The 27,277-nt window shown below is 41.8% G+C and overlaps 1 protein-coding gene across 2 annotated transcripts in view; it reads left to right on the forward strand.

The window, feature by feature from the left end:
• Drd3 (dopamine receptor D3) overlaps positions 1 to 27,277 on the forward strand; it is a 71,968-nt gene that overhangs the window by 10,283 nt on the left and 34,408 nt on the right. For both annotated transcript variants that reach the window (XM_006521777.3, NM_007877.2), the window contains one exon: positions 26,301 to 26,413. In XM_006521777.3, the coding sequence (XP_006521840.1) occupies positions 26,301 to 26,413 (113 nt within the window). The remainder of the gene's footprint in view (positions 1 to 26,300; positions 26,414 to 27,277) is intronic.

Below are 27,277 nucleotides of genomic sequence, written 5' to 3' on the forward strand. Positions count from 1 at the left end.
GGCAGGGCAATACAAGCAAAAGGAGAAGTACTTATGGGAGGAGGGGCAATAGAAATTCTTTCTTTTGACAGCTACACCGGGAAGCAGGAACTTGGTGGTGTCAGGGTGTGGTCAGGAGAGCGGTGATGACCCAGGGCTGGAACATCCTGTAGTTCTCGGAATCCATGTGTCGGTGGCCTGCTTTTGACCCTCTTTTCTTCTCGGGGGGAGAGGCCCAATTCAGAGATCAGGACAATAGCGTTGCCTAAATGGCTCCCAACATCTCCCCCGTTTTAATATTTTTATAAAGGCATATTGTATAATAAATTTGTAGCCACGTTTTTAACGATCACCTAAACGTCTGTTTGCTCACCGGATGATTCTCTAAAACCACGAAGAACACAAGGACAAGTCATCTATGAGGCTTGAATTAATGGTTCCAGTCTTTTGGATATAACTTGGGCTAGCCAAGGGATTTAGGAATGAAGCAAGCTCCGTGGGTAGAGGTAGAGGTCTGATCCCCAGTGTGTAATGTTAGGGGCCATGTACAGGATTGACTCTCAGGCCCACAGATTTTTACCCAGAGTAACCCTGACCTGCTCCTGTGCCGTTTTTTTCTGGGGAAAGGTCCCTGGGGCACTCAACCTTTATGCAATCAGACATGCCTCTCAGAGACTGTCCAACAGCTTCTAGACTAATCTCTGTGCAGTACTTAGTCTTACAACTCTCACGGGCGACGGCTTCAAGTTTTAATTTTTTGATGTGTCTAGCCTGGGATGACTGTTTAGTTTCCAATGTGGCGAGAACGTATATTACCATGTCGGAAAAGCACAGACTACGGCAATCTATAAATGATTTGTGGCATGAGACTGATGGCCGAATTTAGGGGGAGGGGAATGATCTTACTTAAGCATTTTATGGAAATTGAGTCTCTCTCCCTGAGAAGAGGGTGATGAAGCAGCATCCGCGTCTGCCTCTTCTCCAGTAACCTGCTTGTTATCACCAACGTCCAGCCAATGGTAATGAACTGAAACAAATGCACTTGAAAGAGATGAATCAACTTGAGATTTAACAAATCGGGTCAATTTCTGAAATGCCCAAGGACCGAAGGAGATCAATAATAGGAATTCCAATAGGGGCCCTAAAAGGGAGGGCAACAAGGTCGAAAGCCAGGGGGAGGTTGAAAACCAGTTTTGGTAGTTCACCTTCCCTCTAGGCCATTGTAAATACTTGTGTATGGGTGTAACTCAGCTATCTACAGTTCTAAGTATCTACTCTGGTTCCTCTTTAGGTCTTAAACTTCCTTTTTCCTAGTTGATGGTAAGTTCCTGTGTAAGGCAATGACCTAGCTTTTATTAAAGTGATAGTGTAATGCCAGGGGCAATTCTGAATGTCAATGAACAGGCAACACTCTTCCTGAAATCTAAGCCCATGGTCTGCTCAAGGACTTTCTAGGACAGTGGAACACCCGTCAAGGCTTGGCTATGTCTAAAATTTCCACCTTTCTAGCCTTAATGTATGTTATATCCTGTCTTCTTACTAAGACTACTACTTCTAAGACATATTTTGTCTCTAAATTTTTATCTATATAATATGTTGCTCTGACAAAGCTATGGAAATATTCCTATGCTTATCATTAGCAAAATGGGCAGTATGTAGCTGCTGATCTAAAGCTGTGGTAGATACCTTTTTAAAGTTTGCATTTTCAGATTTTAAAACCAAGGATCATTTTCTAACTCTAATGGGCAGCAAAGCATAAGCAGGTCTCTTACAAAAACATAACAGTAGATTCCTTATCTAAATTAGGATTCACACAATTAGTTAAATGACAAGAATTACAATGAATATGAAAAGACTTGCCAAGATTGGCGATCTTAACTCTTAAAATTATCTAACAATAAGCATATAGGTAAGGTATACAAACTTTCATAGCTATAAGGAGCTGGCCTGAATGGCAAAAAACAGTGTCTCTGACGAAAGCACCTTGTACATTCTCTGTACCAGTCTTTTTGCCTCACGAGTCAGTTTTTTTAGTTGTTTGTATTTTAAGTTGGCACCAGGTTGGTACTCCTTGCTGCAGCCCATGGTGGAGATACGAAGTTTCTTTATCTGTTTGTAAGTGGATGCTCTCCGATTTCTCCTCTTTTGTGCACTCAGCACAGCTTTTTGGTCACCACTGTCAGGGCACTCACAGGTCACAGGTCTGCCTGTCATATTGGAAGCTAGCATGCTCTTGTAGCATTCTGTGGAAAAAACAGAAACATTTCCCCTTTTCCCCATATTAAGTATCTGAACAGGATCATGGCAAGTGCCAATAAGTGGATCCTTTTTATCTGCCCTAGACACTATTTTATCCAGTTTTTCTAAAACAAATATGTGATCCAAATAATGTACACGGGGATATAATTTCTCTCCCCCCTTCTTTGTTTTTAAAGAAGGTATAGTTTTTAAAGTTTTACAATACCTTGTCTTTGAGAATTATAAAATATCTCAGTAACATGTGTAACATTAAATTGTTGACAAAACATCTTTAGGAGGTTTTGAAAATAAAAATTTTGAAGCAAATAAATTTTTCTTTCTTAGATTTTCTGTAACTAAGATCCTAAATATTAAAAATATGTTGCCTCTAAGTCTTATGGAGCAACAATTACTTTTCAGAACTTTAAACTTCTCTTTGGAGGCATTAGCTAATAGAATACTTTTTTTCACTTAGGAAACAATATACACTGAAAGATTTAAACTTTGTTTCTTGTATTGAAGCAGACAATAAAAATTTTGTATATATTGTAAAGCTATGTTAGCCATACCTACAGGCAAAATTATCTAGTGATCACCAGTTCACTAAAAGTAAAACTCTTTGAATTTAAGCATTATTTTAAACATTTGAATAGATCTGTAACAAAGCTAAAAAGAACTTTTCTTGAACACAGGGAAAAACTTTCTTAGGCACTGTTTGCAAAATAAAAGAAGGCTATAAGCTTCTCTGGGCTACATTAACTTAAACGTAGAATATTTTTTAATCTGAGCATCTTGGCCCTCCTGTAATAAGGACCAGTTTTAGAGGAACAATTTAACTGTCTATGCCTCTAATTTTTGATACTCTTTCTTAAGGATGATTACTCTTATAATTATCTTAATTACAATATACAGGTGAATTAAAGATCTTAAATTTGTAATCAAACTGCAAGCTGCAGTCAATGGAACACTGGCAATTTAAACCATAATTTTTAAGTTTTTGTTGTAATATTAGAATGTATCTATAACTTTGAAAAGTAAGACCCAATTTTAAACAATTTATTTTCTTTAAAGTCAATACTAGAAACATCACTATTATGTTACAAAGTTTGGCTGCTAATTTATGAATGCATGACAGTGTAAATTTTAATGTTCTATTAAAGAGACATTGTTTTAAAATCTTATCTCTATAAGTCTACTTTCTGGGATAAGAATTACACAAAATTTTATCTCAATTTAGAAGTATCTTTAGAGGACTAGTTTTCTGGGCTGTTTTATGCCAGGTGCTTTTGTTTGAAAATGACTCTAGCCTTGAGTTATTATTTAAGCTAACTTTGTAACCAGTGTTATACCTTTTTAATCATACCCAAATAACTTATAAGCCAATTCTCTATGGCCAAGATATGTAGATCATATTTATACCTTTAAGATCAATCAAAAACCAAATGAAGTGGCTTTACGAATCTTATAAATTTAGTTCAATTAAAGACTTTTACTTTTTATAGTTATACTTATAAGATAAAAACACACTTTGTCATTTGCTAAACACAATAATCACAAAATTGCAGAGAATTTTTTTTTAGGAAAAAACAACTATCAGCTTATTTGCCTTAGAACTAAGAGGTTGTAGATTCTAAGTTTTTCAGCAGGACCTCTCTTGCTGTGCTTGATTTTGGCTAAAGGGAAGGGCCTCTCAGCCTCAGTTGTGCAAACTGAGAGTGATTCAGCAGGTAAAGTTTTAACCATTTTTTTTTTCTTTTCTTTTTAACATGAAACATAAAACAGCCAGTCATTCAGACAATGAAACAGTCATTCAGACAACAAAACAGAAAACATACATGAATTGACACGTGATTGGTGCACCAACCAGACAATAGAAAGAGGGTAGAGAGCTTCTCCTGTAGGGGCCAGAGAGAATAAAACAGGGCGTCCCCCAATTTCTCTCTGTCCCTGGGAGAGTTCTAAAATCCATTTTCTTTTATTCCTTTCTTTCCTTTCCTGCTTGTAAGAAGAGGTAGCTTGTCAAACCAAGATTAAAATCCAAAATTTTCTAACAGTTTCTGGCAAGCATCTAAAACTTTTAATTTATTTAATCTGAGGGCAAATTTTTGAGAAAACACACAATCTCTATACACTAAATGTCTCAAATAGCCTAAAAGTTTACCATGCTAAATCTTTTTTGAAGCCATTATCAGTCCACACTTAGTTAAATATTTTATAGCCATCTGTAAAAACGCTCTCTATTTTCTGCAACCAACAAAAACACCATTGACAAAATGAATTATATGTGTTTTAGGAAATGATTTCTTAACTTCCAATAAAACCTAATCTATGAATTTTTTGACCTTTACGAAGTCTCTTTAAAACCCATTTTTATTTACTATAAATGTGTTATTGCAAATCTCTAGCAAGGGCCTCGAAGCATGCCTGGGCCCAACACACAACTTCTTACCCCAGAGAGTTCTGTCAAGGTAAGCTGAACTGACTCAAGGGGAAGCTGCCTAGCGTCTGAAAGCAGGGTAAAATTTTCAAATAAGGCTATGCCCTCATAAAAGTGCAGGGAAGCAGAAAAGCACATCCAACAATCTTCAGATTCTGACGCATTATCTCTTTGTGTCTTATGCAACAAGGCTAAAGCAGAAGCATTCAATATAGACCACAGTAAATCAGTGGAAGAGGGGGGCCTCCCCGCAGGGAGAGTGGGCTGAAACAGGGTCGTAGCACACCCTGGGGCAGGAACAGGGGGGCGGGTGCCTGGAAGTCCTATGGATCCTTTATGATTGTTAGGGATGGTTTTAAAGGTCAGGCCATTGTCATAGTTATCTTGATACAATCTTAGGCCCCAGGTGAGAGAGCCGAGAACTTTCTCAAGCCTCTAAGTTCCTCCTCTTAGCAGTAAATTTTATGATCAGTGGATTACACCATCCCTTAGTGGGCTGTAAGGGCCAGGCTGCAGGCCAATGTGTTGAGGGAATTACTGTCACATCTGCCCTGGTATCTAGGAGCCCTTTGAACTGTTTGTCCTCTAGAAACAAAGTCGGCATGGGCCATGAATCGGTTATTTTCTGTGCCCAGTAGACTTCCGAGGATCCCAAAGAGGAAGGTCCTCGCTCCTCTTTCATATAAGGGAAATGGCCGAATAGTGGGAGTGGTAAGGCTTGGGCTATGCGCTCTCTAGCCCTAAGGGTAAGTGGTTCCTGCGTGGCGGTGACTAAGATTTTTATCTCCCCATGGTAGTCGGTGTCAACCACTGTAGGAGTCACCATTAGGCCTTGTAAAAGTCTGGACACTCGGCCGATGATGAGAAAAAACGTCTTTTGAGGAGGGGGCTCAAATTTACCTGTGTTAACTGCTGTTAATTGAGGCATATAATAATCAGGGGTGCCCCAGGCGGCATCTATACCCAATGTGAGGACACAGATGTCTACTTTTAACTTGGGCCAATGGGGCTTGGCACCAATCTTGGAGCTGGAGTTAGAGCAGCCCCAATGGCCAGGTTAATAGACTTAGAAACTTGTTGAGAAAACACATCTACCTCATTACAAAGCTTGATCATACCATTTATATCTAAACTCTTGGTTTTACCTCTCAGAGCAGCCCTACATGCTGAATTGGCGTTTTCAAGAGCAAGTTGTCGGACTAACAGACCCTCAGGTCCCAAAATTTTCTCAGCTGCTTCCTGCAATCTGGCAACGAACTGCGCATAGGACTCTTGGGGCCCTTGTATAATCTTGGTTAGGGGCATAGTTAGTGCCCCTGTAGCAGGGACAGTGCGCCAAGCTCTCAGGGCCGCTTGTGCCGTCTGGGCGAGGACACCAGGGGAGAGCCCTAATTGTTTTATGTCTGCAGCGAAATTGCCTTAACAACAGATTTTGTCAGCAGTCCAGGAGGCTGTCTTCCACAAACTCTGACTTTCAAGTTAAATATTGGCCTCTAGTGAGGACAGACTGAATAACTTTATTTTATTTATTGGGTACCAAGTAGCCTTCTGCTAAACCTTCTAATAGAGATACTGTGCGCAGGCGGCTTAGTCTTGCTTTTGCGAGATGGCGATTGGGAGTTTTCTAAAAAATCTTCAGTAAGGGCTAAGAGGCGAGCACCTTTTCCGCCCTTTTCTGCCTGCTCAAGGAGATCTCTGATGATTCCCCAATAACTAAAAAAGGACTCATGGACATCTTCTCCTTGTTTTATTAAACTATTGATTTCTTTGCCTACTTTATTCTAAGTTTCAGAACCATTTAATACCAGCCATGGACATCTCTTGTCCACAAAACAAAAATATATTATTAAATTCCCCTTTTTTTAAAACTCTTATCCCTCTCTCCTTAAGAGAACCCTTTATCTCTTCACTAAATGCCCCATGGTTAATGGGACAACAACTGAATGCCTAGGCTTACCTCCCGACGTCCGTACTCGACACTCGAGTGAAGTGTCGGTGGACTGTCCCACTGTTTCTCTGTCTGCGCGGTACCTCTTTAATCCTTAATCCGTTGTCCGGAGGGCAGTCGTACCTCGTGCCCCACGTCGGGCGCCACTTGACCCATCCAGCAGGTCCAGTTATTCGAGGATCTCGAGGGGACCTCCTCCTAATAACCAAATGGGGGGTAGAGAGAGACGAGGGTCTTGTACGAATAACGACACGGAAACCGTTCTGAAGTTGTATCAAGACCCCAATGTATTGAGAAAGGTCCAAGGTTTAAATGCACAAGCAAAGGGGGAAGTACAGATACTTATCAGTGGGAGGGGCAGGGCAATACAAGCAAAAGGAGAAGTACTTATGGGAGGAGGGGCAATAGAAATTCTTTCTTTTGACAGCTACACGGGGAAGCAGGAACTTGGTGGTGTCAGGGTGTGGTCAGGAGAGCGGTGATGACCCAGGGCTGGAACATCCTGTAGTTCTCGGAATCCATGTGTCGGTGGCCTGCTTTTGACCCTCTTTTCTTCTCGGGGGGAGAGGCCCAATTCAGAGATCAGGACAATAGCGTTGCCTAAATGGCTCCCAACAAGGAAAGTGATGTTGACCAAAGAGGGGCTCTGTTGAACTGCCTATTGGTGTTTGCTTCAGGAAGTCTGGTTGGACCCTAATGGAAACTTTCTGTCCGTACTTATTTAGAACATGAGTATTGTGACTTTTCTGCACTAGAACAGCATGGCAATCCCCTTCTGACCACAGTTACCAATATCAATGATGTCCCCAATCTACTGTTGAACACAAGAGAGCAACCAGTTTTGTAGAAAACCATCAGAAACCTGACCAAAGGCCTTAACAGACTCTCTGGAGCTGTGTCTCGCGGTTGTGTCCAGTGAAAATAGATGTGATCAAGCTGTTAGTCATCCACTATCCCCCAAAACAACAATGAAAAACAGCACCCCATTGTTCAGGACAGTTTTCAGAAAGTCGGTGCATGGTTGATGAAGCCTATATTCACCTAAATGCATGGAGGAGCAGAGCTATACCCCACTGGGAAATGGGTTGACTCTGGAAGACACTTTTTGTTCTTGTCAAGTTACCTCAAGGCTTTAGAGACTAGCCTCTAGTCAATACAATTCAGTATCTGGGTCTTTCTCCAGTAGTCAAGGGTTTATCTTGCTAGAGCAGAGGGTAAGATTTAAAGCAGCCATGATTCAACTAAGATTTGATTGTGTCCAAGACAAAAGCCAACCTCCATGCTTCTTAATGTGTCCTGAAGATGATGCAGTTCGAGTGGCTGGTCTAGTAATTATTATTCGTACCTAAGAGGAAACAATATTGTACGGTGCTGCTGTCAGCTTAAAGATCTGAGAGCCCTCGGAGGATAGGACACACATGAGAAGAAAACTATCTGAGAGCCAGAAGACTCACAAAATCCATAGTCTGACTTGGATACATTTATCTTTTCTGAACAAAATTGACTGGCCTTCCCATAGTAGCATGGGTGAGTTAGAGGAGACTATTATGTTGTATATTCAGGCAAGCCTGACTCGCTTCGATGTAAACAAAACAGGTTATTTCTGTCCCATGCCAGAATTCTGGAGGGAGGTGTCTGCTGATGTTATCCAGCTGCCCTATGATATCCAGGCGCAAAGCCTTCTATCTGTTCCCTTGGCTGTTTGGGCAAGTCACCTACTTCCTTACACTATGACAGACTAGCTGATAAAGCCTCAGGCATCTTATCAGTGTCCAAATATAGGATGGCAGGGAACAGAGAGAGAAATGGGGGAAGATGGAGGGAAAGGGTGAGGGAGAAAGGGGAGAAGGTAGAGAAATCTGAAACAGCTCAACTTGAACCATCTCCCCAAGGAATTTCAGTCTAACTGGCCAGAATTGAGTCAAGAGCTGGAAAAGGCCAAAAAAGAAAAAAGTTAAATTTTAAGTTGTGGTAAAAAGGAAAACACAGAGGCTGAGGAAATGCTGTCAAATGGGCAATAAATTGTCACCCAACACCACCTCCACTGGAATTCACTGGAATGGGTGTCATTCCAATGCAGGGTCACTTGATAGTGACTCCAAATAGGGCATATGAAGACTTGAAATTACATGGATAAAATGGGATAGCAATACTTTTCATGCTGGGCTGAAGTTAGTCTCATTTGTCATCACCTAAAAGGGTACCTTGTTGACTAGAAAGTATGATCTGTAAGGCTGTCCGCTCAAACAGTTTTAATTTTGTTTGTTTGTTTGTTTTGTTTTTGTTTTTGTTTTTCGAGACAGGGTTTCTCTGTATAGCCCTGGCTGTCCTGGAACTCACTTTGTAGACCAGGCTGGCCTCGAACTCAGAAATCTGCCTGCCTCTGCCTCCTAAGTGAGCCACCATGCCCGGCTCAAACAGTTTTAGTTATAAGTCCAACTCAGCTTAAATTGTAAGCACAATGAGCTGACTCCCCTTTTAACAGTCCTAAGGTGGCACAGGCTGAAGGCATACTTTGATAAGGGTTCCAACTCCATTTCTCCACCATTCTTTCTGCTCAGCCTTCTTTCATAGAGACCCCGTGCACAGGCAAAGTGATAAGCTATAAGCTTCATATATGCACATCCTACCATCTACACAAGAGAGAAATTGTGGAAGTGTCCAGAGGCATTCAATTGCACTGGCTTATAACACAGAACTTTCTTGGGACCGATCGCCCCATCAGAACTGGCATTAGCATAGTTTAAAATTGTGCCCCTTCCCAAGGAACACATCAGTAGCTCGGGGTTCTCAGGGATCCCACTGGAATGCAGGGACAGCTGAGAAGGCACAATCAACATGAGGTACAGTCAGCTGTCATAAGTGTCACCTTCCTTACTAAGGACGCACAGGAGCCTGCCCTCTGGAAGTGTGTAACAGAAAACTCACAGGGGCCAGTCACAGAACTACCTCTGTCTTTGTCATAGGACAAAAAGTATATGGGCTGCCTTACAAGTTGTATTTCAGAGGGCCCCTAGTTTAGCTCTTTAATTCAGTGCTCATCGTTCTCGGGGAGACTCTTTTCTAGGTAGTGCTGTGAAGTTCTCTCAGATTAGCTCTTCAGTTTCTAATTTCCGGGCTTTACAGTACTGCAGGCTGGAGCTCTCTCTTCAAGCACACAGATCCTCCTTGGTTCCACTTGGTTAAGCACTTTTTGTGATACTCTAGGCAGTTATATAAGGATTCAGAAGGGAAGAAAGAATGCAGGAGAATATTTGAAATATAAACAGTCCCCATTACCAATGGTCCAACTTATAATGTTTTTTTCATCGTTATGATGGTATGAAAGTAATACACATTCAATAGGAACCACATCTCAAATTTTGAATTCTGATCTTCTCCCAGGCTAGCTGTACACAGCACAATATCCCAAGTGTGCTGAGAAGCATCAGGAGTCACAGCTCCCATTCAGTCTCATGACCCCAAGAGGAAATCAATACTGCCATGGCTATGTGCTGCTGAGCTATGCTTTGGGCAGGCTGGATGCATTAAGTGCATTTTCCACTTATAACACTTTCTGTTAGGTTTATTGAGAATTAATCCCTTCATTGCTGGAGGAGTACCTGTGCTGGAGTCAGAGGATTTGGGTCCCAGTTTGGACAGGAGAAAATATTCAAAAATAAGAAACCATAGAGAAATAGAGAAAGTGACCCACCCTTCTGAGGGATTATAGATAATGATTGCTGGGGGTAAGACATTTCCTTCAGTGACTTAGCCATTGATAAAGTGCCCATGTTTCTGTAAATAACCCCTTGCCTACACTCCTGTAAGCAATTGTAATAAAGCCCATTCTCTCTCTCTCTCTCTCTCTCTCTCTCTCTCTCTCTCTCTCTCTCTCACACACACACACACACACACACACACACACACACACACGACATGAAACATCAAAATAGAACAGGGTTGATTCAGGCAGAGACACACCATAGAAGAAATAACCTAAACTGAGGGTGAGGGCAGAAAAGAATGCGTAGGACAGGGAAAGTATTTGGATCTTGAAATGACACCAATTATTAAAAATAAGGTTTTTAAAGAAGAATTGCACCTCAGTTCAAAAACAGATAATAGTGGTTTCATACCTCCCACTGGGAAACAAAGGAGTAGGGATTCTCACGAATGATGGATTCGCTAAAAGGGAAACTTAGATCTGGAAGAGCTTGGATGCCCATCCTCTAATGTGATGGGCACACAGGAAATCCGGCCACAGTCTAGTGACAAGCAGGTCTGGGAGCACACAACCTAAAGCTACTCACCCATGATGCCTTGCGCTCAACTGGAAATGAGCTTTACCTCCAAGCTAAACCCTGACTGTGGAGGCAGCTTCACGTCAGTGGGATTCACTGTTAGGTTGAACTCAACTCTGCCAAACAGGAAGTTTCAGGAGGTCTCCAGTCTGTAGTCTATCCAATAGTCTGTAGTTGTTGTAATAAACCTCTGTCCCCAGTCAACCCCACACACCCCAAGTGACTTGTGCAACCACTTGCCATCTTCCCAAGCAACAATTGTGGCATCAGCAGTTATTAGTTTCCCATATCAATTGGGAAAAATATATTCAATGAGGTGAAAAGTTTTCATTTATAGCCCCATTTTTCACCCACAAAAAACCTGCTTTTAAAAAGATGAGAAGAAATAATCCAGAGGTTTATAGCACTGTTGTTCTTACAAAGGACCTGAGTTTGGTTCCCAGCATCCACACTGAGAGGCTCAGAACCACCTGTAACTCAGGTTCCAAGGAATCTGATGCCCTCTTTTGACTCCTTCAGAAACTGGCTCATACTAAAGCAGACACACATATTTCTTCTTCTTCTTCTTCTTCTTCTTCTTCTTCTTCTTCTTCTTCTTCTTCTTCTTCTTCTTCTCCTTCTTCTTCTTCTTCTTCTTCTTCTTCTTCTTCTTCTTCTTCTTCTTCTTCTTCTTCTTCTTCTTCTTCTTCTTCTTCTTCTTCTTCTTCTTCTTCTCCTTCTCCTCCTTCTCCTTCTCCTTCTCCTCCTTCTCCTTCTCCTTCTCCTTCTCCTTCTCCTTCTCCTTCTCCTTCTCCTTCTCCTTCTCCTTCTCCTTCTCCTTCTCCTTCTCCTTCTCCTTCTCCTTCTCCTTCTTCTTCTTCTTCTTCTTCTTCTTCTTCTTCTTCTTCTTCTTCTCCTTCTCCTCCTCCTCCTTCTCCTTCTCCTCCTTCTCCTTCTCCTTCTCCTTCTCCTTCTCCTTCTCCTTCTCCTTCTCCTTCTCCTTCTCCTTCTCCTTCTCCTTCTCCTTCTTCTTCTTCTTCTTCTTCTTCTTCTTCTTCTTCTTCTTCTTCTTCTTCTCCTTCTCCTCCTCCTCCTTCTCCTTCTCCTCCTTCTCCTTCTCCTTCTCCTTCTCCTTCTCCTTCTCCTTCTCCTTCTCCTTCTCCTTCTCCTTCCTCCTCTTCCTCTTCCTCTTCCTCTTCTTCTTTTTTTTTTAATTTTTAAAGATTATAAATAAGATGAAGAGAAGTGAAGTGAATAATTAGAGGAGTGATTTTACTTTTGATTTTTGGCTATTCCTCCCCCCCCCCAAAAAAAAACAACTAAAAACCTCTCCCTCTAGAGCAGGCCTTCTCAACCTGAGGCCCATAAACCACTGCATTGTTTCCCTGTATTCCAAAAGAAATTTAAAAACAAGGATTGGCCTAGGAAAGTGGATTTATTTTCGGTCGGTCCAAACTACTGGCAGAAAGAAACTGATTTCTTTCCAACATGTCTGTGACAGCCTTATAATTTACACAAATCCATGAGCGAGAGAGAGAGAAAAAAAAGACACACTCATGCAGATCTAGCAGAGAGACAGGTTAATTGGTCCTTTCCTGACAGAACGGGCACAGAGTCCCAGGGTGCCTGCCTTGTCTCTAGTCTCAGCAGGTTGCCTCCACTCTCAGTGCAAGGATCTGTTATTTTTTATGCTGCTATGTTATTACACCCCTCTGCCCCATCTCTTCCTCTGTCCATTCCTCGTTCTTCAAGGAGTTGAGATGTTATGTCATCTATTATTGAATTGTACAGATATCAAAAATAAGAATAAAAAGTAAAACCCTGAAACAGCCCTGAAGGAAATAAAATGATTGTGGAGGTCCTGCTGCTGTCAAGTCACCCCCATAGCCTTTATCACCTCTTGGTTTCAGTTCCTTTGGAAAAGCTGGTATTCATAGTTCTAGTCTTTGCTGGCTTCCTCATTGCCTGGGCTGTCACTGCCTCTGATCATATACCATTCTGATCCTGACAATTTCTTCCTAGCTCTGCACAATTTTGGAAGACATCACTTCATCCCTCACCAGGATGAGATTCATTTGCTAACCGGCCAGATCTGAGTCTACATCAGAGAGGATGCATCTCGTAGGATCTAGTACCCAAAGCCCTTTTATTGGCCAAATGGAAGCCACGGAGAGCTCAAGAAGGCAGGCCTCTCAGAGCAAGATTGCTTAGAGAATATTCTTAAAATTTGAAAATACTGAGTCTGGAGTAGAAAGAATCCTGTTCATTGTATGCTTAGCAGAGTTGTCCGCAAGTCCATTTAAGCCTCTCCTTGGACAGAACGTGGAGTGGAAAGCATTCTTCATCCCTTACTCTGAAGGTCAGCTTTAAGTTTGGCCTCCTGTGGTGCCTGTCCAACACACTAGCTTTCGAGTAGAAAGAAGTAACGGTTTTGTTTTTTTTGTTTTGTTTTGTTTTTTTGTTTTTTTTTTTTTGTCAACATGATGGTACAAACCTTTAATTCCAGCTTGGGAAGCAGAGGCAGGCAGATCTCTGAGTTCAACACCAGCCATGGCTACACAGAGAAATCCTATCTTGAAAAAATTAATAGTAATAATAATAATAATAATAATAATAATAGAAGTGAGATTTCTGACTCCCATCTTGTAAGGAAATATTTACAGACCACAACTTCAAAGAGAATTACGAAACAAAAAAGAACAAGCCTAATGGTTTAAAGAATATCCTATATTAATATGTATGTATGTATGTATGTATGTATAGTGTGTGTTCTCCTTAAATGGCCTGCATTTAAAATTTTAGTCTCTAAGAGTGGTGCAGCTTGGAATATAAAATGTATTAAGAAAGAGTCCACTTTCCAGAGAGGAGGCAGACCAGAGCTAGGGGGGTTCGAAGCTCTGTGGCAACACTTTGCGAAAGACTATATCAAGGACTGGGAGTTTTACAGGTGATTCACGTATTGAGGCTTTCTTAACATTGTATAGCAGAACCTTTCCTCAAAGGCTCTTATCTGCTGCATGTTGGCTTTCAGGTTGGTTTCTAGTCTTCCTCTCAGCCAGCTGATATCTTTCATGTATTAACTCATAGCCCTTGTATAAAGCCTTTCTGACTACACTCTCCACCTATTCGCCCTCAACTATGTAACTAGCCAGGAACATACATAGGGCCCATATATGGTATCATTATTAACAATTTCAGCTCTGATGACATCAGCTTAATAAATCAATTTTAGGCTTTACATTCTAGGAAAATTGGATCCAGGAAGATCACAAGTGTAAAAGGAAGTAAATATCATATTTATGCAGAATTTCTTGTTTTGAAGCAAATTAGAATATTTAATTTGTCAGGGGTCTTACAAGTTTTGAAAATAGCATCAACGGCTATGTACTGGCTAGCTTTGTGTCAACTTGACACAGCTGGAGTTATCACAGAGAAGGAGCTTCAGTTGAGGAAATGCCTCCTTGAAATCCAACTGTAAGGCATTTTCTCAATTAGTGATCAAGGGGGAAGGTCCCCTTGTGGGTGGTGCCATCTCTGGGCTGGTAGTCTTGTTTCTATAAGAGAGCAGGCTGAGCAAGCCAGGGGAGGCAAGCCAGTAAAGAACATCCCTCCATGGCCTCTGCATCAGCTCCTGCTCCCTGACCTGCTTGAGTTCCAGTCCTGACTTCCTTTGGTGATGAACAGCAGCATGGAAGTGTAAGCTGAATAAACCCTTTCCTCCCCAACTTGCTTCTTGGTCAAGATATTTTGTCCAGGAATAGAAACCCTGACTAAAACAAATTGGTACCAGCTGAGTGGGGTATTCCTGTGACAACCTGACCATGTTTTGGGGAGGACTGTGGAAGGACTTTGGAACTTTGAGCTAGAAGATCTATTCGGTGTTAAGAGCTCTGTCAGATGTTGTGTAGGAGCTTGGAAGATAATGTTGAAAACAGTGCAGAAGATGGAGGCCTGGCTTGTGAGATTTCAGAGGGAAAATTAAAGACTCTTTTCAGGGCCATTGCTATTTTGGAGTTTGATTATTCTGTGGTTCTGGTTAGCTGGGGCTGAAGAATCAGCTGTGATTAACAAGATACCAGAACTACTAAAGCAAAACCTTTGCATATCTGGGACTATTGATGCTGGTTAGCTGGAGCTAAGAAATTAGCGGTGATTAAGAAGAGACTAGCATCATTGAGGTGACATCTTCTGGGAAGTGTTTTCTGAAAGCACAAAGAGGCTGTGTTCCAGAGATAGTCAAGGTTGTACTCCTGCTGCAGCAGGACTTGGTAATGTGTAAGGGTCACCCAGGTGGTACTGGTTTTGAAGGCATGAAGGAGTCACGTAGAGCAGCTGAGGCTCAGCACTGTGAGAGGCCATGGAAGGCCATTGGTGAAGGTGTAGCCTCAGTTGCAATTGATGGCCCAGGACTGAGGGGGGTCATTCAGTGTTTTGGAGATGCCAGTACCATGAGATGACCACCAAGAGCAGCAGCAGTGGAGTACAGGCATCCGGAGTCTAGAAGACGACACGTGTGCTATAAAGGGTATGGCTGGAGAAGTGACCCATACCCTTGGAGGAGCCCAGAAGATTGTGAGTTGGATCCCAGACATTGGATGGTTGTAGATTGATTTTTGCTTTTGATTGTGACTGTGCCCTGATATTTTCCCTCTTGAAGGAAGAAACTATTTTAGTGGAGTCCACAGTTAAGAGACTTTTAATTGTAAAAAGACTTTGGATTTTAAAAGAGATGGATATTTTAAAGAGATTGAAGTTTTAAGAATATGTAAAGACTGTGGGTGTTTAAAGTTATTTAGACCTTGGGGATGAATAAGAATGTAAGGGATGAGGCTTACTAGTGATGTGTTTGTGTGTCAAGTTGACAAGGGGTCAATTGTACTGTCTAGCTTTGTGTCAACTTGACACAGCTGGAGTTATCACAGAGAAGGAGCTTCAGTTGAGGAAATGCCTCCATGAGATCCAACTGTAAGGCATTTTCTCAATTAGTGATCAAGGGGGAAGGTCCCCTTGTGGGTGGTGCCATCTCTGGGCTGGTAGTCTTGTTTCTATAAGAGAGCAGGCTGAGCAAGCCAGGGGAGGCAAGCCAGTAAAGAACATCCCTCCATGGCCTCTGCATCAGCTCCTGCTCCCTGACCTGCTTGAGTTCCAGTCCTGACTTCCTTTGGTGATGAACAGCAGCATGGAAGTGTAAGCTGAATAAACCCTTTCCTTCCCAACTTGCTTCTTGGTCATGATGTTTGTGCAGGAATAGAAACCCTGACTAAGACAGGCTACAAATAGACTTATGGCCTTATGCACACACGCATCTCACAAACATGACAGCCGTATTCAGCTAGATCCGTGAAATAAGTCACTAAAAAGATCTCAACCCAAAGTGAAACTTAAGTGAACACAGATTCTGTCAAAAACCTGACACAATGAACAAGGACCACAAAACATCAAATCTCCATTTTTTTCAACATCCTTTTTGTAAAATTTACTAAATGTAGAATAATCTAGGGACACCCAGCTGCTTCATATAGAAAGGACTAGACATTTTTGTAAAGAGCCATTCTGATATTGCTAACCCAGTAACACATAGTTTCTCGTCATATTCTTGAAGAGCCTCTAACAACTGAAAAACTTCATATAATTCATCTAGATGGCTGTGTATTAATACAATTCTTCGCTTTTATTAGCTGGTGATATTTCAGTAATCAGAAAACATGTGTGTGCCCTCTGCATTCTTTAAAACTTATGGCTTTACTCTTTAAGACATTTGGCTTGGAATGATGAAAAGAAAAAGCAAATAAAATTAGACCTTTTATGTGGTGCTGGAAACTGAACCATGAACGCCCCCTCCCCCCCAAATCTCCCCAGCCAAATAGGAGATGTTTTGAGTTTAAGAAGTCTGATAATGTCTCAAACACTTAATTGTGAAGTACTTTAGAATGTTAGTTCATGTCTAAAGTTCATGTGTGGCTTTCTTTGTAAATGTTGGTTATATGTGTGTACATTCATATCTATATTCCAGACACACCACAGACACCATTTGTAGCACAAGCAATTGTATAATGCAATGTAATTGGGTTGTAAACAGTCTAAGATGTTTTTGGCCCCAAATCTTTATGCTGAATGCTCTTTAAAAGCAGGGAGATTTCTATCATATGCAAAATTATGTGTGTTTGTATGCAAACATATCTGAAAACCATAAATAGGGTAAAATTTTTGATGGTATTTCTATCATGTTACAGCTATTAGATACTCATTTGCATAGTATTACATTAGAAGTAACAACCATTATAGCTGTAGACACAGAATTATATGTGATTATAAGAAATTTTTTGTTATATATAACGTAAAAATTGAGTTCTACCATGCAATGAACATAGAGACTATAAATCTAACATTGCTTTTTTGAAACAATACTAGCATTATCTTAATAGTCTTATTGTATACATATCTATCAAATTAGGTGTTAAAATATTTAATATCACAAGATTATTTATAACAAAGTGCATTTATGTATATTTTATATGCAGAAAGGCCCAGAAACCAGGCAAAAGTGTTTTCACACATAGGGCTAGTCTTTCAATTTTCTTATCTTATATCTTAAATTTATGTTTTAAAAGTTCCTAACAAAACTCGGTTTAGAGATTTCTCTGAGAATTTAATAAATTCCTTGTGGGGCACAGAAAGCTGTGCAACTGGGGGATCAGGTCTGGAGCAAGAGTGAAGTGGAGAAATGTCCAAACAAAAAAATTTCCTCTGAAGAGCAGCAGGCGGGGGCTGCTTCCTCCATGCTGTGGGGCCTGCATGTCCTGGGTACACATAGCCTTATGATCCCCACCTCTGTCCTTGATGCAGTCACATTGCTTGCTGCCCAGATTACAGATTCAACTTCTTCTCTCCCTACAAGGACATGTCCAGAAAGTATCTGGAATTTCTCTTCATGCAAATGAAACATTCTCAATACTACAACTCCAACCAATAATGTAACTCTCCCCCAAGCCCCTATTCAGTCTCCAAGGTTTATATAGACCTTGATCCTCCCTGATAAAGAGAACTGTTTCACTGAAAACTGTCTCTGAAGAACCCACCCACCTAGCGAAGCCTCATGCCTTCCAGTCCAGCCCAATGTCCAACGATGCCTGGATACCCCAAGAGGAAAAGCAGACCCAGATGGACAAATCATATCTTAACAGTTTAATCACATGCTAGTTACTCAGTGCATGGTGTGAGGTGAGTATATAGAATTTTGCCTGTCACATTCAGGGTAATAAGAGAGCTTGTCCAGAAACTGAGTGTCACTGTTCCTAGGGAGGGTCATCTTTGGTAATCCCATCATGCAAAGCAAATTTAACAGAAAGAACTTTGAGAAGTATATACATCCAGATTTTACATATAGTTCATCCTTAACAAAATCCTATATTTAACAATTTTACATATTAAAGTATTCTTAGGAAAAGAAACCCAATAATGAAATAAAAGGGCTTTTTAAATGTACTTCGTTTAATGTTCTTAGGCATGATAAACCTCTGTTTATCAAGACTATATCATGAGACAATTCTATTTAAATATTTTACATGTTGATTCCCAAATGTATTTAAAACCATGCATTTTTATTAACATACAAAACCTTTTTATGCTCTCTTGCCTTCTGTTTTTCTTCACTACTCAGGGGAAAACAACAAATGTAAAATTTAATTTTTTTTAAGAGTCTCCTTTTGGAAGAAAATTTTTATCAAAATCTCTGTAGTCAATAAAAAAAAAATCCTGAAACTTAACACAACTTTCATCTTATGATTTAATGAATGCAATTTTTTTATAAACACAAACTATACTTTAAATATTTTTACTGTCCTTCTGAAGAACTTACTTTAGAAGACCAGATGTCTCTTTTTCCCTTTTATTGAAAATAGATTCCCCCACCCCCCTCACATAATATATCCTGATTACGATTCCCCTCTCTCTACTCCTCCCAGCTCCTCACATCTTTCTTACCATCCAGATCCACACCCTCTCTGTCTCTCATTAAAAAATAAACAGGGATAATAATCAAATATAAAAGTATAAAACAAAAACTGATGCATCAGAATAACAAAGCAAACAGAAGGAAAAGAGTCCAAGAAAAGGCACGGGAAACAGAGATGCAGAGGCCTCCACATTCACACACCCAGGGCTCCCATCACTAAACCAGAAGCTGTAATATGCACTCACAGGGCCTGTCGGGAGAAAGAGAGCATCTATCTATCCTCAATAGCAATTTACACCACTAGGCAATTAGGGATGGCAGGACCTTTAAAATGTATTTTAAAATGTAAACTGTTCTCTTCTATGTAGAATGCAGGTGGAGGTGTGTCCAATCTTCCATTTGCCTCTGGAACATCCCATTCTCCTACCTCACTCCACCCCCATCGTTGGTCCCCAAAATCTTTTTTGAGGAGCTAAAGGATGATACCTATTTCCTCTAACTTCCATGAAAATGAGGGGTGCAGTCCTTACCAAAGGGGGACCACAAGCCCCTCTTCCTATTGTATCACTGGTTGGAGAGGAGGTGTTGGCATTTCTGATAAAGGAGTTGGCTTAGATCCCTGCATCATAATGAGTTAAGTTTGAAACTGTCATATTGGAGAAGACACAAATTTTACTTGATTTTTCAAAATGCAAAACTCGGGGCAAGAAACAAACAAACAAAGAATAATGAGACCCAGTTTCAAACAAACAAACAAACAAACAAACAAACAGGGATGCCTAAGGAAAAGAAGATGTGGCTCAGTAGTACAGTACTTGCTTAGAGTTTCTGAGGACTTGTGCCACAGCATCACCAAAAATAAACAAGCCATGGTGTGCACCTGTAACCCCAGCAGTCAGAAAGGTGACACAGGAGAGCCAGTCTGAGCTCCACAGTGAAATCCTGTCTCAAAAACTCAGCTTATGTTTATGGAGCCTTGTTTGTGGGACAAACATTTCTGAAGATAAATATTATGCCCCCAGACCAGTCCTTCCAAACTTCCCAGGCTGTAAGAATCACTTGAGGGACTTATTATTTGGAGTGGGGCCTTCGAGTCATTTGTTTAACAAGAGCCTCAGGTGATTCGGGGGTCTGCTGCTTACAATCAGTAATTTTGGGAACCACCGCTGCCTTAGGCTGTCTGCTGGAAATCAATAGCCAACTCCGGACCTGAAGACACTGTCTCCCTTCCTCCCACCACAGGGGATTAGCTTTGTTCATTAGCAAGTGAGAGTAACACCTCCTGGCTGCCTATAATTCTGAAGTGAGTTGTTCATCAGAATTTAGGTGGAAAAAAAAGTCTCTAAAGAGCCTTAAATCAATCAGATTTAAAAAAAAAAAAACTGCTTTAATTTCTAAAATTACTTTGCCTCTTATGATCTCTGAATGCTTTGTATCTATCGCTCTGTTAGCGCTTATCACAGTGCATCGTAGTTATTTTCTAAGGATCTCTGGTGCAGGTCCCCAATCCTTCCACGCCCATTCACACATCACTCTCCCAACTTACATGGGCACTGTCGTCAGAGACCCTGGGAACAGAACCAGGTTTAATTCATTTCAACACACCCACTGTATTAGTTAGGGTTTTATTTCTGTGTAGAGACACCATGACCAAGGCAACTCTTACAAAGGACATTTATTTGAAGCTGGCTTACAGTTTCAGAGGTTTAGTCCTTTATCATCATGGTAGGAAGCATGGCAGCCCCCAAGCAGGCAGACATGGTGCTGGAGGAGCTGAGAGTTCTCCATCTTAATCCACAGGCAGCAGAAAGAACCTGTCCTCTGCAGGCAGCCAGGAGGCTCTGTTTCCACACTAGGCAGAGCTTTAGCACTAGATCTCAAAGCCCACTCCTACAGTGACACAATTCCTCCAACAAGGCTACACCTATTCCAACAAGGCTAGACCACTCCCCAGGGGCCAAGCATTTAAACACTTGAGTCTATTGGGGACCAAACATAGTCAAACCAGCACACCCACCCAGGCCTTGGAGCAAGCATGTGAGCAGTCAATGAAACAGTAACTTTCCAGGTAAACAGAGGGACAAATACCAGACCTCTTTATTCTAACGGTGGTAGGGTGCAATGGAACTGTGCACTTCTTGGAAGGGCTTCCCAAGGTAGGAGTCTTTGAGGACAGGAGTAGTCACAGTTGGCAGGAAAGAGGTTGAAAGTTTAGCTCTTCTTGTTAGTTGTATATTCTTAAGCAAAGAGCCCCTCCAGGTCTCCATCTATCTACACATTGGCCATCATAGCCTTCTCAGTGACTTGTTCTGAAATGAGGTTAGCTGGTTACTTACCATGCTTTTAGCACTTCTGATCATCCTTTCCTGTTATCTTATTTACATGATGTGGGAGATTGTAGTATAGGCATTCACATATGAGATATATAGATAGATAGAGAGATAGAGAGAGATAGATATAGATGGATAGGTAGGTAGGTAGATAGATAGACAGACAGACAGACAGACAGACAGACAGACAGATAGATAGAGTGTGTGTGTGTGTGAGAGAGAGAGAGAGAGAGAGAGAGAGAGAGAGAAACCACTTACAGAGTTATTTTGGTTGTTTTGTTTTGTTTTTGAGTCAAGGTTCCTCTGTGTAGTCCTGGATGTCATAGAACTCAGTCAGTAGGTCAAGCTAGTCTCAGACTTCAGAGCTCTGCCTGCCTCTGCCTCTGCCTCCTGAATGCTGAGATTAAAGGTGTTCACCTCCATCTTCTGGCTTACAGACTCATTTTAAGGCATAAGCCCCCAAAGTTAAGTGCTAACATCTTAATGGAAATCACTTCAATCAGCTAATCAGGCTGTTTTCTTAGCACTTGGCTAAGATCAAGGAAAGAATGTGATTTCTGATGGCAGATCCTGGAAAAGGAAAACAGACAGAAGGACAGCTAGAGAGGTCATTCAACAAGAGGCCATAGCATCCTGTCTCACAGGCCCATACACAACAGTCCCGTGTCTTTCCCATCGCTGTCTTGCGATACTGGGATGGAGGCAGTCAGAAAGGTGCCTTTCCCCAGACCTAAGTCTCACCTGATTTTCCTCTTCCTTGGTACCCACCTACTCCATCCCTGCCCACAAGCTGCTTCTCCCTGTTGGGCCTTTCTGTAACAGTACTCAATGCCCTGTCAATGCCCTGCCTGCCTCTACCAAGCATATCAGTTTCAACAGCAGGCTGGATCTCTCTAAGATTGCTTCCTGTACAAGAAAGTCATTAATAAGTGGGTCGTGATGGTGCACACCTTTAATCCCAGCACTTGGGAGACAGAGGCAGGCAGATTTCTGAGTTCAAGTCCAGCCTGGTCTACAAAGTGAGTTCCAGGACAGCCAGTGTTACACAGAGAAACCCTATCTTGAAAAAAAGAAAGAAAGAAAGAAAGAAAGAAAGAAAGAAAGAAAGAAAGAAAGAAAGGAAGGAAGGAAGAAGGAAGGAAGGAAGGAAGGAAGGAAGGAAGGAAGGAAGGAAAGAAAGAAAGAAAGAAAGAAAGAAAGAAAGAAAGAAAGAAAGAAAGAAAGAAAGTCATTAATAGCCCCATCAATGCAAAAATGACTCAGCTTAAAAAAAAAAATCCGTTATTCTGAGGCAAAAGTTAGTGACCCTGATCTCAGAACTTGGGATTCAATTTGTGCCTTGGAAGAGAGGAATGAATTTTTATAGCAAGAGAAGAAAGCCAAAACAGATACATTAGGAAAAAAAGCTTTGGTTGGGACTCTATCTAAGTGAGCCAGGAGAAGGAAAATCACGTTAAGTTATAGCATCTTTAGCTCTAGGGTTGGTGGATGCTGGAGGTCAGCTAAATTTAACAATACATTCCAAGACGTTTATCTATAGTCTTGAGAACTTTAGGGCATAAACGAAGGTTAGAAGTAAAAGGGAGGGTACATGTGTCCAGAAAGAGGTGGCTCAGCAGGTAAAAGCACTCGCTGCTCTTCCAAAGGTCCCATGTTCAGTTCCCAGCACCCATATGGTGGCTCATAGCCACCTGTAACTACAGTTCCAGGGGATCCAATGCCCTCTGCTGGCCTCCATGGGCATTATACATGTAGTGCACACACATGAAAGTAGGCAAACACTCAGATACATAATATAAATATTTTTTAATGAAGTAAATGAGCATTTTCTTCTACAGACACTAAGCCTAGATAACCCTCCATTTGTGAGGTCCCATGCCTCATAACCACAACCTTCTACTCCAGCAAGGTCAAAACAGAGTAGAGACCAAGGAGCTTGTGGGATCTTTAAGATAAACAAGGCTTCTTCAGATAGCTAAGGCTTTATGGTCTTTTCCCAGGGGATTATAATCAGCACTAAGACGCCATGTCTGCAAAGTGCTTTGCAGGACACCAGGCATTTAGCAAGCATTCAATAAACAGCTTTTAGTATGTCAGAGACCACTCAGTCTTGACCGAGGTATTTGCAAGTCTATCCCCTGCTCTAGGAGCCCCAGAGCAGCAGTGAACAAGTAAATGTCTCTGCTATTATCGAGCTGGTTAAATAACAGTCATTTAATCTCCCATCAAATTACACACGCCTCAAAAAGCTTCGATAGTGCATATAGTGAGAAACAACAATAACAACAACAACAAAACCAAAAGAACAAATCCAGTTTTCAAAGTCTGACATTTCAAAGTGGTAGACATCCATGGAATGGGTCATGGGAGTAGATACTACAAGTAGGAAAATTTTTAAATAAAAGCTACTTTGTATTAATCGTACCAGGCACTCATACTGATCTCCAGTTAGTGTACTCAAGAATGCCTTGTACAGCTTAGTGAGATGGCTCATCAGGTAAAGGTTTGGCCGCATCGCCCTGGCAACCTGAGCTCAATCCCTGGAACCGTCACCAAAGGAAAGGGGAGAACTAACTCCACAAAGTTTTCTTCTGACTTCTACACCCATGGCATGGCATGTGTGCTCATATACATCATGTATATAATAACATGAACACATGTGTTAGTAATAATTAGTAATAATAATAATAACAACAATGCCTTCTTTCTCCAGTTATCACATGTCTTCAAGTTACACCCTATGCTGTGTTTTGTAAAATGTCACAACAAACTTCACCCTCCTTCTGTGGACTGTTACAGCTTTACTATAAGTGCTTGTTTGGTGAATACATGAATGAATGGATGAATGAATGAATGAACAACCAGAAAGCACTCAGGTTGGCTATACACACACACACCAACTCATTTATATGAAAGGAAAAGAAAAGGGAAGGAAGGGAAGAGGGAAGGGAGGGGAGGGTAGGGTAGGGAGGGGAGGGGGAAGGGGGAAGGGGGAAGGGGGAAGAAGGGGGAAGGGGGAAGAAGGGGGAAGGGGGAAGAAGGGGGGAGGGGGAAGGGGGAAGAAGGGGGAAGGGGGAGGAAGGGGGAGGGGGGAAGGGGGAAGGGGGACAGGGGAAGGAGGGGGAAAGGGGAAGGAGGGGGAAGGGGGAAGGGGGAAGGAAAAGGAAAAGGAAAAGGAAAAGGAAAAGGAAAAGGAAAAGGAAAAGGAAAAGGAAAAGGAAAAGGAAAAGGAAAAGGAAAGTCTGTTTTCCACTACTCCAATTGCATGGTAGGCATATGTTGAATGAAATTCGGAACACAGAATTCAGTTTGGGGGAGAAGTTTTGATACTGTGCAATTGTCTCGTGTAATCAAAGGCATCCTTCACTCTCCTGTCTCTCTGGAGTCACTGTGTGATGGCTCTGTAGATCAGAAACCATAAACTCCCTTTCTAAGCAGATTTTCCTGCTTGGCATTCCTATAAACGTTATGTTAGGCCTTTATTTATACAGACCCAAATGGTCTAACTGAAAGAAAGTAACTCCAGAACCAAGGGAACAAACATGATTACTTCACTTGTTTGAACTTTTCCTAGCTGCTTTTAAACAAAGTATCTTTGGTCAGCGCTTCTCAAAATAGCCCGAAGATGACCAAATACAAACATCAAATGAGAGGCTAGAAGGGAAATAAACTCCAGGAGAAGTTTGTTTGAGAAGAGGGGTAGACTCCTCCGGGTCTTACTTTGCTTTTATGACACGGGGAGGATCAGAAGAGTCTCTGATGAGGACCAGACAGAGGGCAACAGTTCCTTTGCTCATACTGGCCAACATCAGCTGGGCCCATTGGTTCCCCTGCCCTTTCTTAAGATAGCTATCAAGATAGTTGCTCAGAGGAGACATCAAAAACACATCTACAAGGGCTGGAGAGATGGCTCAGAGGTTAAGAGCACCATGTACTCTTCCAGAGGTCCTGAGTTCAATTCCCAGCAACCACATGGTAGCTTGCAACCATCTACAATGAAATCCGGTGTCCTTTTCGGGTGTGCATGTATACATGCATGTAGAAAACTGTATACTAAACCTCCACAGCCAGTGACACAAACTCTCACTGGGAGCCACCATCCCCCATAATGGCAGCCCACAAGCCTCAGAGCCTGTAAGTGGCAATGTGTGGACATTCAAAACACAGCACTGTCCCTGATACACTGCTTATTTAACTAGGTTATGCAAATGTGCAAAATTAAACAGGAATTAGCTTCCATATAAATGGATTCACCTAGATCCCTGATGCTTTTTGTGTTACTCTTGGGAAGCTATGGAGGTTGATTCCATGTGTACAACCAAGCAGGTGACAGCTAGCCTCACATAGCTGAGAGCCATGCCTGCTTTCCTCTAACCCTCTGAGCCCAGCCTTCTCCCACTTAAGTTGGGATGTAGGATTGGGGGTCAAAGGCAGTCACACCAATTAGTCTTGCTGTTCCCACAGATGTTGTTTTATGATGTCTCCAAGCTTGACAGCCTGAAGTCACAGAGATGTTTGTTTTGGAGTCATGTTTTCTGTAAAATGTATTCTTCGCGTCTTTCCTTAGCACACGGTGAGCTCTCTACTGGGCAGAGGGCTTCAGAGATGCAGTTTTGGCACACAGCACACATTGGGCAGCTACCCAAACTCTTTTCCTAGCAGCTGTGCGTCTATGGGCTAAGATATATCTATGCACATACCACTTAACTACAAGGAGCACCCCTGAGATTGGACCTCAAGTTTGGTTGCCAAACCTTGGTACAGCTGGGGGTGTTTATTTTAAGATGCATGGTCATGAGCTCAGATCCAGGGACTCTGAGTCACTAGGTCTATGGGGTATTCAGAAATGTATGTTCTAAATGAGTGTCCCACTGTGAACCACTCTGAGAATCCCTGCACTAATTAATCTTGAAGCTCTCTCCCTGCACTAACACTCTACTATTCTGTCCCTTCCTTAGCAATCAATCCCAGACAGCCTGGCCTACCCTCTGTGCCTGCCAGCCCTCTGGTACTGAGGGCACCTACCACAGGGAGCCAGGAAGGTGTGCTGGCATCTCTGATGAACAGCCCAGGGGAGGCAAGGGAGTTGATTGGGTTTATTGTTCCTTCCTTGGAAAAAAACACTAACCTCCTTCTTGTCTCTACTACCCAGGTGACAGGTGGAGTCTGGAATTTCAGCCGCATTTGCTGTGATGTTTTTGTCACCCTGGATGTCATGATGTGTACAGCCAGCATCCTGAACCTCTGTGCCATCAGCATAGACAGGTAGGGCTGGGAGTTCTCATCCAGGCTTAGGAGACAGGTGGCTCTAAATGGGTACAGAAGATACTCCCTTGAGCCATCTGGAACACTTCCAAGGGAAGTTGCCTTTGGCACATTTTTCTTTCCTTGTTTTTTTTTTTTTTTTTTTTTTTTTTTTAATATGGTTTGTATGTGAGGAAAAAAATGACAGGAAATAACTGTCCTGCGAGGCTTCTTAGGCTTTCTCTCTTCCCGCCAAAGCATCCCCACCCCCCAGGATCCTGGGTTTGCTTTCCCATTATCCTCCAGGGCTTTTGTGATTTCTAGTTGGAAGGCAAGGGAGACAGAATGGAAAAAGACATAAAGTAGGTTGATAGGTTGGTAGGAAGTCCTATAGTTGGTCTGAGTGCTGATGAAAGCTGGGAAGGTCTTAGGGAATCTCAGAACAGGTTGAGATCTCTACCCAATGTGTCCAGGATCTTTTTACCTTCTGAGAATGAATTAAGAAACAAAGGAAGGAATAGGGAAGAAATTTTATTTCAGGGCATTAAGTACACAACCAAGGAGTATCACGCCCATTACATTGTATAATTAATACACAATAATAGGGGTAAAAGAATATGGACTTCTCAAGAGAATTGTGCTGCCTGGGGTCTGTGATAGCATCCTGTGGGAAACTCTAAAAGAGGTTAGCATTATTATTAAGTCAAAGTTGGGAAATAGATTTGTCCCAAATTGTCTGTTTCCCTTTTCTGTCCTTAAGTAGGGCTTTGGGATATGTTGTGGCACCAGATGCATGATGGGAAATAGAGATTTGGGTTAATGATATGAAGATACCATCAGAACAAAGCAAGACTAAGTCATCTCAGTCGACCATGGAGGTCCCAG

This window comes from Mus musculus, chromosome 16 (genome assembly GCF_000001635.26).
Source record: "Mus musculus strain C57BL/6J chromosome 16, GRCm38.p6 C57BL/6J".
Lineage (NCBI taxonomy): Eukaryota > Metazoa > Chordata > Mammalia > Rodentia > Muridae > Mus > Mus musculus.